Source organism: Microcaecilia unicolor, chromosome 13 (genome assembly GCF_901765095.1).
Source record: "Microcaecilia unicolor chromosome 13, aMicUni1.1, whole genome shotgun sequence".
Taxonomy (NCBI): domain Eukaryota; kingdom Metazoa; phylum Chordata; class Amphibia; order Gymnophiona; family Siphonopidae; genus Microcaecilia; species Microcaecilia unicolor.
This window is the reverse complement of record NC_044043.1, coordinates 66,056,460-66,070,904: the sequence shown is the minus strand read 5'-3', so window position 1 is coordinate 66,070,904 and position 14,445 is coordinate 66,056,460. Positions and strand designations below refer to the sequence as shown.

General features: G+C 42.1%; 1 protein-coding gene across 2 annotated transcripts in view; it reads left to right on the top strand.

Annotated features, from left to right (window-relative positions):
* UBE4B (ubiquitination factor E4B) overlaps positions 1–14,445 on the top strand; it is a 151,256-nt gene that overhangs the window by 98,009 nt on the left and 38,802 nt on the right. For both annotated transcript variants that reach the window (XM_030222448.1, XM_030222449.1), the window contains 2 exons: positions 10,962–11,089; positions 12,696–12,794. In XM_030222448.1, the coding sequence (XP_030078308.1) occupies positions 10,962–11,089; positions 12,696–12,794 (227 nt within the window). The remainder of the gene's footprint in view (positions 1–10,961; positions 11,090–12,695; positions 12,795–14,445) is intronic.

The following is a 14,445-nucleotide window of genomic DNA, read 5'->3' as shown; positions in this document are numbered from 1 at the left end:
CTGTGGAGGCAAGTGGCTATTTGGCGAAGATATTAGTAACTTGGTGAAAGAACTGGGGGAAACTAAGTCACAGCCATTGCCAGAGGATAAGTTGAAAGCCTCTGGTTGTCCGTCTTCAGGGGGCTCGCACTCTTGATTTCAAGACAGCAGACAGTACCGGCTTAGTAGTTGGCAATATGGTCAGAAGTCCAGCTTTCAGGCAAGCCAATCTTCCTTTCGTGCAGGCAGGAAGTCCTCTCAGCTAGAGCGCCCAATGCCTCCTGAGCTTCTCAGTTATTCGAGGCTGGTCCACTCTTTTTTTTTTTTTTTTCTTCTTGTTTTTAATGTAATAGGAAGTGCTTTTGTTTATTTTTGTATAATTTATATTGAAAATTTTTGTGTTTCAATTATTTTTATTGATGATCAACAGAATAAACAAAGACTTAACCATTCTATTAGAAACATTTGAGTAACTCCTAATTTTGTACACCTCGATACAAATCTTCTGCATTATCATCAAGGATTTGCATTTTCTCCTTCCCACCCCCAGATCTTTAACATTTCTTCCGTTTGATTGATGATTGTCATTAATAGAACAGCTGGTTTAAGCTTACAAAATAACCCTAAATACCATCAGACTCAGACATCATCGTTGCTTTTCAAAAGAAAACCCCTTCCCCCCCCCTTAACCCCCCACTCCCACTCCTCGTATCCCTTCCCTCCCCTAAAAGACTATACCCCCCCAACCTTTATATATTAATAAATCACAAGCAGTAAAACTTGCTACAGCAAAGAAGTTGAAGTACATTAAATATACTGAAGGAAATTATTCTAACATTTATAATTAAAACTTTTATAAATATAACTTCCATCCTTCACTAGTCCTTTATTCAGAGAGATCCATTTCACAATTTACAGGACAAATTAAATGAAGAAAAGTATTATATTCAAAGTCAGCGGAGCACAAAGAGGCATATTTTCAACGCACTTAGCCTTCCAAAGTTTCATAGGTTTCTGTGGAACTTTGGAAGGCTAAGTGCTTTGAAAATGAGCCCCAAAGAGGCTTATTTTCAAAGCACTTAGCCTCCCAAAGTTCCATAGAAACATATGGAACTTAGCCTCCCAAAGTGCTTTGAAAATATGCCTCATAGTATCCTAAATACAGTTTAAATAGCAACCTACCCTAAAGTCGTGCTAGCTGCAACAATTTCAGAAGGGAAAGTAGCTGCTTGCAATTAAGCAATTTTGAGGTCACAGGAGGTCTTTATTGAGGCTAAAAATAACACAACAGAAAGCAAAATTGTCAAAACCCAGACAAGGCCGTCTAAAATAGCTGCCCTGTATTCCGCTGATGGGACACTAGTGAGTGAGGATGCCCAAATTAATAAAGTCCTGCTCGAATTTTATAAACACCTATATTCAGAACTGAATCCGCCCCCGCTAGATAGTGAGATGTACTTCAGTGGCCAAGACGTAAGGCGAGTGGACCAGAGGAGCTTGGCTAAGTTAAATGCTCCCATTACAGAAGGAGAAGTGTCATGGGCAATACAGCAGAGTCCCTTGGGAAAGGCCCCGGGCCCAGGTGGTTACAGGGGGGAGTTTTATAAAATGATGAGGGAAGAAGTGGTGCCACCTTTGACAGAAATGTTTAATGTTCTAGCACGGGAGCAACAAATGCCGGCATCACTACGCCTGGCGCAGATCATAGTACTACCAAAGCCGGGAAGAGATGTAATGAAACCAGAATCATATAGACCGATTTCGTTGCTCAATTATGAAGCTAAGCTATATGCCAAGGTTTTAGCGAATCGACTCTCTAGGATACTGCCGGATATAATAGAGGAATCTCAGGTAGGATTTGTACAGGGTAGAAATATTACGAAAAATGTACGAAGGATACTTACAACATTAGAGGCCGTGTCAAATCAAGACATCCCATCGGTGCTAGTCAGTTTTGATGCCAATAAGGCTTTTGATAGAGTGGTCTGGGACTTTTTGTTTGGGACACTAGAAGCCTATGGGATAAATGGGTTCTTTCAAGAGGCGATTCGGGCGCTTTACTATCAACCACAAGCACAGCTATGGGCCAATGGTATACTATCTCACCCCTTCTCTATATTTCGTGGCACCAGGCAAGGATGCCCACTATCGCCTTTATTATTCATTTTAACATCAGACCCCCTGATTAGAGATATTCAGCGGACACCAGAAATACAGGGGGTAAAAATAGGCGATAATATTTTCAAAATTGCAGCTTTTGCCGATGACTTGCTAGTTCATGTGACCCAACCCAACACCTCACTGCCTGCTCTTTTGGAATGTATGGTAGAGTATGGAGATTTTTCCAGCTTCAAATTAAATTTAGAGAAGTCTGAAGCATTACAAAGACAGGAGTGGCAAGAGGGGAATTGGCTAGAAAGGGTGCCATTAAAATGGGCAGATGAGTCTTTTCGTTATTTAGGAGTGAGACTGTCCATGGATGTAGATAAATTATACCAACTAAATATAGAGAAGCTGTTACGGGATAGAGGTTCCTCCTTGGAGCAATGGAACCATCTGCCTTTGTCATTGATGGGCAGAATCAACTTATTTAAAATGATAATATTTCCAAGATGGCTTTACATTTTACAAGTTATGCCAATACACTTATTACGAAGAGATGTATGGAAATTAAATAGCATATGAAGGAAATTCTTATGGGGGGGGGGGGGGGGGGGGAAATCAAAGATGCGATTAGAATATCTATATGATAACTGGGAGCAGGGAGGTTTGGGTCTCCCAAATCTTCGACGATACAATCAAGCATGTCTACTGAGGCACCTTCGGGACTGGATACTTAATACAGAACAATTTACTCCAGTCAGTTGGGAACAGGCACTATATCGCCCTTGGCATGTAAACTTTCTAATACAGGCCCAATCACAAAGTTTACCGCCAACATGTAAGAAAAGTATTCTGTTACAACCTTTAAGACAGGTCTGGCTCTTTCTTATGACAGTTTGGAATCAAAACCCAAATATTAGCGATCAGCTTCCGCTCCGGGGGAATGGAGATTTTCCACCTGGACTGGAGGCCAGGTTAATTAAGAGATGGGCAGACATGGGAATCAGCCTAATGGAACACATAGTAAATGAGGAAGGAGGTTTGTATACATTTCAAGACCTAGAGCGCAGTCTTTCTCTAACTAACAAAGATCACTTTACATACAGACAATTACATCACTATTGGTACAGCTTAGATCAAGAGGCATTGGGCACAAAATTAGGACAAAAACTCAGAGGATTCTTAAAAGGGGATGCACATGGTCACGTTTCCATATCTAGTTTGTACCGGGCCCTGCTGTCGCTCTGTCTGCCCTGAAACTATGGAGCACTCATAGAGGCTTGGAGCAAAGACCTGGGATATAAATTGAAGGGAGTAAATTTTGCAAAATTGATAAAAGATATCCCCAGGCAAGTTAGCGGGGCAGAGCTACAGGAGAGCCAGTATAGGATATTACATAGGAGATACATGGCACAAACACAGGCAGCAAGAGCGGGCTGTGCACCGGATGCTCAGTGTGTAAAGTGTAGACGAGGGAGAAATACACTTCTGCATGCATTTTGGAGTTGTATCAAAGTGAAAATATTCTGGAAAAGGATCCATAATTACCTTGAGACTCTCATAGGCCACAGACTAATTCCCTCGTGGAGAGGGGTGTTATTAAACAAAAGGGGGCCTATGAGCTATCAGACAAGAACATGGATCTATTACTGGGTAAGGCATACGCAGTAGGGAAAAATGTATACTGAGGCATTGTATGCAAGAGGAACCACCCACCATCTGGTTTTGGAGGAATACATTTCATGAGTTGATGTTATGGGAGGCTAGAGTGGCATGCGGCACCCCAAAGACAAGAAAAGCCTTTATTTCAATTTGGAACAGATATTTACACAGTATCTCACATAAAGCGAGAAGCGCAGTGCTCAATAATCTGCCCCTATTATAAGAGGAGCACAGTGCCAAAAGAAGCAAGACCAATATTTTACACTCTGGTAGTAATAGCATGTGCAGAGGTAGAGGTAACTAACCATGATGTGTAGAGAACATTTTATGCGAGTAGAGGAGGAGGGAGGTTGGGGGGGAGGGGGGTATAGGAGTGGGAAGGGTAATGTTCAATGCATAATAGAGAGACATGTGTATTATTAGATAGGAGAACAATCCTTTGAAGGAGCACATTAAGAGGACCCACCAGTAAATATTGTTGGGATAATACACTGAGTAAAACATGAGTTATAAATATTGGCATTTCATATAAAAGTTTATTGTTAATAGTTATGCAACTGCACAGTAATTATACATGTACACATTATAAATATAGGAGAAGACAAGAAGGAAGGGATAGGGGAGTAAAGTTTGGAAAACATTGATGATAGACGTTTCAGATTTAGTAATGTGTACTAGACTTCGCTGTTATACGATTTATATTGCCTGAGATGGAATTGTATACCATGTGATCTCATCAATAAAAAATTGTTGAAACATAAAAAAATAACACAACAGAAAAAGAAACCACAAACATATTGGCAAAACAGGTAAACAACAAATCACCAATTGAGTTACCGAAGAAATTTTCCTCTTTTTAAGTTTTAACAGTAGAAGAGAAATTACAATCAAAGGCCTCGAGACAGCAGTCAACCCTATCAAGGCTTAAGGTAGAGAAAATCTGTTGGGGTCCATTCTTTTCTTCCTTTGGTAGATGGACATCTTCAAGTGTTTCAGGAGGAGTGGGCCAAAATCATGTCAGGACCAGTGGGTTCTGAATATTCTTATAGAAAGTTACAAGTTGGAAGTTTTCCTGCCTGGTTGCTCCTTTCTTCTTGTATCCTCCTTTTTGAAAGGGAACCAAGGTGGTCTAGGTTCAGTCTACTGAAAATTCCTTGCTGTTGCTTCAGGCCATTGTTCCAGTTCCTTAGGCTGAACACAAACAAGGGAGATACTCCATCTACTTCATTGTTCCAAAGAAGGAAGACACCTTGCCCCTGGTACAAAATAAGTACCTGAATATATGTAAACCACTTTGAATGTAATTGCAAAATCCTCATAAAGGCGGTATATTAAGTTCCATTTCCTTTTCCCTTTCATCCAATCTTACATCTCAAAGGTCTAAACTGCTGCCTCAGAGTGTCCCACTTTCACAAGGAAAGACTAAGAGCAGACATAGCCTCGGTTCATGCTGGAGAATTTCTCACCACCCTCGATCTCAAGGAGGTGTACTTGCATATACCCATATGGCTGCCACATTAGAAGTCAAGCATTTTACAGTTCTAGACCGTCACTTCCAGTTCAAGGTGTTGCCCTTCGGTCTTGCCACAGCACTAAGAATGTTTACCAAGGAATCTGTGTTCACCTGTATCTCGTCGACTTGCTCATTCATGTGCCATCCTATTCGGACAGCATGGTGGCAACAAACTTGTCCATCTGTTGCAGTCGTTGGGTTGGATGATCAGTTTCAAGAAGAGCAATCTAACTCCTTCGCAAATGCTGGCGTATCTGGGCGTTCTATTCAACACAGCAAGCGAAAGGATCTTCTTCACGGAACACAGGAAGTTGAAGCTGGTTCAACAGATTCGTCTTCTCCTCAGTCAAGGCAAGCCCAGGGTCCATGACTATGTCTAGGTTCTGGGGTCCATGACAGCAGCAATGGAAGTGGTGCCATGGGCAAGGTCTCATATGCAGCCATTACAGAAGTCTTTTCTCAGCCGCTGGTGTTCGGTGTCACAGAAGTAGGAACTTCATCTTCCTTGGGACTGAGTATGCAATGGTGGTTGTCACCCAGGAATTTGACCGTCAAAGCACCCTTTCTGATAGCACAATGGGAAGTGGTGACAACAGTGGCAGTGGAAGTGCATCCCTCATGAGTTGGGCAGAGAACAATCTTCTCAGCTTGTTGGCAGCTCACATCGCTGGGTCTGTGAATGTGGAGGTACCCCTTGTACCCGGGAGGATAGGAACTTTCCAGCCATGGTTTTCAGCAGATAATGGACTGTCAGAGGCCAGCAACAGAAGGCATATTTTGCAGCTCACCCGGATATTGTTCGATTCTTGGGAGTGAGCCACTTAAGGCCTCCTTTTTGTATTCCGTGTTCAGGGTGGAACCTTAATTTAGTCCTTTGGGCTCTTTAGAAGTCTCCATTTGAGCAACTCTAGAAGGCTTCCTTGAAAGATCTTACGCTAAACACAGTGTTCTATGTGGCTGTTGCTTTGGCATGTAGGGTTTTGGAATTTCAAGCTGTCTTGTCAGGATCCCTTTCTCTGCTTTTTGAGGCAGGGGTCTCTCCCTGCACATGGTTCCTTCCTTTCTTCCGAAAGTGATATCTGCATTTCATCTCAACCGATCTATGGAGCTTCCGTCCTTTCACAGAGAGGACGAGGAGGCTCAGTATACTTTCTAGAAGCTTCTCAATGTGCGTAGAATCCTCATTAGATATCTGAAAGTCATGAATGAGTTTGCAGCTTGGACAGACCATTTTGGTAAACAGAGGCTTGGCCTCATTGCTCCAAGCCCACAGTTGCTAGATGGCTGAAGGAGACTATCACACCAGCTTATTTGCCTGCTGGGAAGCAGGCTCCTTAAGGCCTTGTGGGCTCATTCTAGGAGGTGTACGGCGACATCCTGGGTGGAGATTACCTTGCTGTCTCCGGATATTTGCAGGGTGGCAGTGTGGTTGATACTGCATACCTTTGCCAAGCACTACAGGGTGGACTTTGCAGCGCACTCAAAAGCCAGTTTTGGGGCTTTCTTCCTCAGGTTGATGGCACCAGGATCCCACCTACTGCAGGGAAGCTAATGGAAGGAGAAATTAGGTCTTACCTGATAATTTTCTTTCCATTAGTCCTTCCCACTATTCCAGAGGCCTGCCCGAGGTTTCTGAGATGTTTTAGTTGGTGCATAGTAATGGGTCAGATACCAACTTTCACCTTGCATGGTGCTTCCTGCATATCTGTTTGTTCTCTGCAGGTTGTCCAGAGGAGAGAGGTGCAACATGTTGGCTTTTCTGTTTAGTGTTTGGTTAACGAGTTGTTTTAAGATTGTTGTGTGTGTTCTGAATTTCTCCTTACTGCTTGTCTACATAAATACTGAGGAACTGGACTGGATGACAAGAGAAAGCTGTCTCATGCCAGTTTTCAGTTCTCTACGTCCACTTGCTGATTGATGGATAGTGTGAAGGACTATTCCAGAACCTTATTGTCTCCATCATCAGAAGCATTAACTGATGAACACAGTTCAGAGGACCCAACTTAGTGAAATGCTTTCCAGGATCCTCAGCCACCAGAGGTACCAACCAAATACTGAACGTGATCCGAGAGGAGAGTAAGTATTGTAATACTCATGTTGTAATCCATGTGGGGACAATTGACCTGCTAGCAGTAGCAAGTTTAGAGCACAGAGAGCATTCCAGAAGCTTGGGGAGGGACTCAAGTCTTTGGTTTGGACTGCAGCATTTTCTGAAGTAATTCCTAAATGTGGGAAGAGAGAGGAAAGATTACATAAAACAGAGGAATTCAATAAGTAGCTCTAAGCTTGGAGTAAAGAGGAAAGTTTTAGGTATATAGGAGGATAGAGGGTAGTATGTAGAAAAATAATACGCAGTAATGATAGGCTACATCTTTCTGTGACAGGAAAAAGGATCCTTGGGGACAAATTCAGACACTATGTTTCTATATATTTAAACTAGAGGGTGGGGTGACCAAAAGAAATGAGGGAACTCGGTCACCCCCAGAAAAAAACATGATGGCAGTGGCAAAGGTCATGTAAATAAAGAAAACCATCCAAACTCAGAACATATGGAAAGCAGTGAGCACAAATGCTCATAGTCTAAGTAAAAAGCTTCAATATTTGCAAGCCCTGATGTTTGAGGAAATCTTGGATATTGTTGCTATTACAGAGATATGGTTCAATGATCCCTATGAATGGGATGCGACCATACCAGGATACAATCATTTTAGGAAGGATAAGGAGGGCTGAAGAGGTGGAGGAGTGGCATTGTATGTGAAAAACAATAGAGTGGCTGAAATGCGGGGAACCTGGGGGAAAGGAAGATGCTGGATCGTCCTGGAAAGAGAAGATGGAACCTGTATCCACATGGTTGTTATCTACAGATCACCAGCACAAATGAATAAGCTGGACAAGGAGCTGATAGAAGCTATTCATAAGCTTGGTATGAAAGGGGAGGCACTATGTTTGGGAGATTTCAACTTGCCTGATGTGGATTGGAACATTCTTTCGGTAGAATTGGAAAGAAGTAGAACGATTGTGGATGCCTGTCATAGTGCCTTGCTCAGACAAATGGTGATGGAACCCAAAAGGGAAGGGTCAACACTGGATCTAGTGCTTACAAATGGAGGAAGTGTTTCCAATGTCCGTGTGGGTATGCCCACATAGGTAATAGTGATCATCACACAATATGGCTTGATAGAAGAGCAAAAGCGGAGTGCAGACGTATAAAAGTATTGGATTTCAGACGTACTGATCTTGGTAAAATGGAGTAATACCTGAGGAGGGAGCTGATGGCACGGGTAGGCATTGCAGAAGTGCAAACATAGTGGTACAAGCTGAAAACTGCTATAAATATGGCAACTGATCTTTTAAGGAAAGTAAACAAAAACAAGAGAAACAGGAAGCCCATATGGTTCTCCAAAGAAGTGGCTGAAAAAAATAAGGGCAACAGAGCCTTTGTTCAAGAAATGCAGAAGAACGCAATGAGAGGATCATGGAAAAGATTACTAGATTAAACTCAAATAAGCAAAGAGGGAAATACAGCTAGTGAAAGCACAGACTGAAGAAAAAATGGCTAAAGATGCAAAGAGAGGTGATAACCTTTTTCATATGTATTGGTGAAAGGAGAAAAGATAGGAATGGAATTGTAAGACTGAAAGATGCTGATTGTAGCTATGTAGAGAATGATGAGGATAAAGTGAATGTGCTAAACAAATACTTCTCTTCGGTATTCATGGAAGAAAATCCTGGAGAAGGACTGCGGGCTGCTACAGAGGTAATATCTGGGAATGGAGTGGATATTATGCTGTTCATGGAAGAAAGCATTTATAAACAGTTTGAAAATCTGAAAGTGAACAAAGCTAAGGGGGCAGGATGAGATTCATCCCAGGGTACTGAGGGAGAAATCCTGGTGGAACCTCTTAAGGATTTATTCAATATATCTTTAGAGACCGGAAAAATTCCATGGGATTGGAGACTAGCTTATGTGGTCCCTGTTCACAAAAGCAGAGACTGGAAAGAAGTAGGAAACTATAGGCTGTTAAGGCTCACATTAGTGGTAGGAAAAATGATGGAGTCGCTGCTGAAGTAAAGGATAGTTGACTTTCTAGAATCCAACGGGTTGCAGGATCTGAGGCAACATGGCCTTACCAAAGGAAAATGCTGCCAAATGAATTTGATAGACTTCTTTGACTGAGTGATGAAATAACTGGATGAAGGACATGCACTAGATGTATTGGATTTCAGAAAAGCCTTTGACATTGTCCCTTACAGAAGTCTGATGGATAAGCTGAGAGGGCTGAAGTTAGGACCCAAAGTGGTGAACTGGATTGGAAACTGGTTGACTGACAGGCAACAGAGGTGGTGGTAAATGGAATCTGCTCAGAGGAAAGGAAAGTGAGTAATGGAGTGCCTCAGAGGTCTGTGCTGGGGCCAATTCTGTTTAATATATTTGTGAGAGACACTGTTGAAGGGTTAGAAGGAAAAGTTTGTCTTTTTGTGGATGATAGAAAGGTAGCCAATAGAGTGGACAACCTGGAGGGAATAAAAACCATGAGAAGAGATCTCCAAATGGGAGAATGGTCAAGGGTCCAGCAGTTAAAAATTTAAAGCAAATTGCAGAGTGATGCACTTGGGGTGCAGAAATTCAAACGAGATGTACGAGATAAGTGGGGAGAGATTGGTAAGCTCGGCTTAGGAGAGGGACCTGGGGGGTGATGGTGTCCGAGGATCTCATGGTGACAAAACAATGCAACAAGACTATGGCTGTGGCCAGAAAGATGCTAGGCTGCATAGAGAGGGGTATAGCCAGTAGGAGATGTTAGTACCCCTGTACAAGTCATTGGTGAGGCCCCACTTGGAGTATTGTGTTCAGTTTTGGTGGATGTATCTTGCTAAGGATGTAAAAGGATTTGAAGCGGTTCAGAGAAAAGTGATAAAAATGGTATGGGGTTTGCATAGCAAGACGTATGAGCAGAGACTTGCTGACCTGAACATTTATACCCTGGAGGAAAGGAGAAACTGGGGTGATATGATGTTCAAATATTTGAAAGGTATAAATCCACAGAAAATCATTTTCCAGAGATGGAAGGGTGGTAGAACTAGAGGACATGAATTGAGGTTGAAATGGGGCTGACTCAGGAATAATGTCAGGAAGTATTTTTTTCTTAGAGAGTGGTAGGTACCTGAAATGCCCTTCCGTGGGAGATGGTGGACTGTAATGGAATTTAAAAATGCTGGGATAAACACAAAGGAATCCTGTTTGGAAGGAATGGATCCAAAGAAGCTTAGTGGAGATTGGGTAGCAACACCGCTAGTTGGAAGCAAAGCCAGTGCTGGGCAAGACTTTTACGGTCTATGCCCTGATCGTGGCTGAATAGATTTGGATGGGCTGCAGTGGAGCTTTTCAGGGGCTTCGACAGCTTCAGAAATTTAGAACAAGGACATTGCCATGCAGTGTGTGCTCTGAAAATGGCAAGTACAGCTCAACACCAGGTATACATATCAATTATCACATCATACCATATGTAATGAGTTTATCTTGTTGTGCAGACTGGATGGACCATAAAGGTCTTTATCTGCCGTCATCTACTATTTTACTGTGACTAATGGAAAGAAAATTATCAGGTAAGACCTAATTTCTCCATATGTATTTCATCTTGTGTTTTTCCCATCTGACAATATTTGATCCTTCTGTAAAATGTTTGTTTTCCTCTTCTTGCAGAAGTTAGTGCGCTGCAAAGCCTGTGCTGATGCTGGCTTGTTAGATGAGAATTTTCTGAGGCGGTGCCTTAATTTCTATGGCATGGTGATCCAGCTGATCCTTCACATCCTTGACCCCTGCTTCCCTAAGTGAGTGTTCAGTAGTATGGGTGCTGTATGCAGGCCTGTCGTGGCAGTGCAAATAACCTGTTTTTGTGGACTCTTAGGCCTCCTTTCAGGAGATTAGTTGAATGTGTATGGCCTTATTTTGGGGAGTACCATCTGCTTTTTACTCAGATTGCAGCCTGACTTTGAGTGTGTTCAGCATATCTAGGATGCATACATACATCCTGTTTTTTGGGGGGTACTTGTCAGAATGCACTAGGGATGGGTAGCTGTTTGCAACAAAATGTTATTTGCTGATAATAGTGCACATTCTTCTTATAGAATGTACACTCTCTTCCTGATGGTGCCTGCATGGGCGAACCATCGCACATGTTGCACTATTGGGAAGAGTGCGCTGCCTTTCACATTGTGAGCACTGTTTAAAAAGAGTTTGTCCCCTTTGCACATAGTGCACACTTTTGAGAACATTTGTTTCAGAACCAAAATAAACCCAGCAAAAAAAATGACACACAATGTTTTGGATACCCATCCCTGTACTGCACATTGCCTTATTTTTAAGATTTTAATAGGGTGGCCTGCTTTGGGGATGGGGAATCACTAATGCATATGTTGCCTAGATTTGGACGAGATCATCAGAATATGCATACACTACATGTTTTTAGGGGAATTGATAGGGCATATATGCTATCTTTGCTTTTTTTTTTTTTTTTGAGAGATCGAACCCATCACCTATGAAAATGAGGCTGGTGACATACAGTAGAACTTTGGAGGCTACTGAGTCACAAAAAATGTCTGGGAATAGTTATCCAGTGAACCATGCAGAGATTGACATGCCTCCAGAATTTCATAATTGGGCCAGTACAAGGTTGTGTCCTAAATTGAGACCAGGATATAAAGAAGTTAAAAGACATATGTTTGCTGATTCACCAGTCTCTTTGCAGTTCATCCTGTGGAAACTTCTGTCAAACACCAGACTCTTTACAGCTACCACCTTGGGCCTTAGCTCCTCTGAGTGTACAGACTCAGCAGTGCACAAGTATACCATCACCAGGACAATTCCAGATACATGTGCTATTGGGTGTAGAATATTGGGGCTTTCTTTTGATGTCTCTGGCCAGCCAGGCATGTTGTAGCTTTTACTTGTAACAACAATGAACAAGTTACATGGTAGAGATGGGCTTTCAAATCTACATGTGTATTTTCAAGTACATGGCTTACCTGTAGATATTGCAGTTGTCAGTTTAGGTGGTATTTTTCTACCCATAGACTTTGCACTTGCATGGGTTACGGAACGTTACCCCCCCCCCCCCCCCCCCCCCCCAGCATATTCTGTTGCAACACAGTGCGATTGTTATGTCTGGTAGTGCATATGCTGCCTGACTTTTGGGTAGTCGGTTTAACGTGTGCTGCCTGCTTTTATCTCGTTTAAGATTTTGCAGAGGCAAAACCAGATTTGTTACATTTGATGATTGTAATTTAGTTCCTTTTGCAATCTAGATATAGATCATTGTGTGAAGCAACTAATTAAGACACTGGACTTTTGGGGAAGTTTTAGAGGGGTTGTTCAGGGGGACAGAGGCTTACTTGGCTTTTTAGGCATATGCTGATTGTTCTTTTTGTTTCTTTGCAGTATCACGCTACCTTTAAGCTTGGATGTCCCGAAAATGTTTGCATCATTGCCAGAGTTTTATGTAGAAGATGTAGCTGAGTTTTTATTTTTTATTGTACAGTAAGTATTAGTGAGCTCTATGCCACATATTGTGCATGTAAGAGGAAAGAAAATAGTCGTCTGTTTCTGACAAGAGAGAAGGGCCTCTAATCTTGAGTTCTTCACTAAAGACCCAATATGTGCATTGGTGAGAATAAAACCGATCCTATCACCAGTTTTCAGTTGGGGGCCACGTAACCATCACTAATTCATAAATTCTATGGTGGCAAGTGAGACACATTTTGGGACTTGGAATAGGATGACCTACTCTCCCAATAATAAAGCAGAATTTAAAAAATAGTAAGGTTTTCAAATTTGGCTTCATTCAGTACAAAGTTATACAAAATTCAGTTTACAAGTTGTAGAAATTTCTTTTTGTTTTACCTATTCATTTATTAAAGCAGTTTTCTCTCTTTGCATGCCCTACAGAGAAGGGCCCAGGGTGATGCTGCATCCCTCTCTGTAGAAAACGTTTTGTCTACCACACTAGTCCAGCCAGAAGATGGAGACCAAAGAGCTGTGAGCTCTGCCCTATAGGAGACATATATAGTTCTCAGCTCTCCAGTATTCTGCCTGTAGCAGATGATAATGAGTATTCCATGTAGCTGAAGGCTGATCTGGTGTCACAGCTCCTTGGCCCAGTTGGAGAGCTGGTCACCTGATTGAGGTTAGACAGTTGGAGGGCTATCCAGAGTCTTGTCAGGGAGTGCTGCATCTTGGGCTATACCTGGAGGAGTCCGGGCCTTCTCCCCTGACTGAGGTTGAGTACGCCCCTCTTCATGTTAAAAACAAAACAAAACTGAATTTCTCCAAGGACAAGCAGACCAGTTGTATTCTAACAGTTGGGTGACGTTATCCAACATAGCTTGGTGCAGATGCTGACTAGCGAATAGATTGTAGAAGTTTCTAGCAGTATCTCACCACACATGCGATGGTGCCTTCCCGCTCGATGTGCTAGCATGAGTCCCTCAGTCTTAATTTTTTTGTGGTGCTGGGAGGACATGTCTTTGTGGTCTTTTTTCTGTACTTTTGCAGTGCCTTCCCATGTGGGTATTTTTCCCTCATTCCGTATTTTTGTCTTTAATTTCACTTTTTGTTATTTTCCCTCTTAGTGTTTTTGGCCCTTCAGTTGTTTTCTTTTTTTGTAGCTCGATAGGCCTATTTTATTCCTGAACACTGACCTTGATTTGCGCTCTGCCCCTTTTCTTAGTCAAAATTGAGGAATTTAATTTGACTGCTGTTCTTTTTTTTTTTTTTTCTCAGTGGGATGGGATGACTTCCCTATGAGGAAAGGCTAAAGCGGCTAGGACTCTTCAGCTTGGAGAAAAGGCGGCTGAGGGGAGATATGATAGAGGTCTATAAAATAATGAGTGGAGTTGAACGGGTAGATGTGAAGCGTCTGTTCACTCTTTCCAAAAATACTAGGACTAGGGGGCATGCGATGAAGCTACAATATAGTAAATTTAAAACGAATCAGAGAAAATATTTTTTCACGTATAATTAAACTCTGGAATTCGTTGCCAGAGAATGTGGAAAAGACGGTTAGTTTAGCGGAGTTTAAAAAAGGTTTGGACGGCTTCCTAAAGGAAAAGTCCATAGACTGTTATTAAAGGGACTTGGGGAAAATCCACTATTTCTGGGATAAGCAGTATAAAATGTTTTGTACATTTTT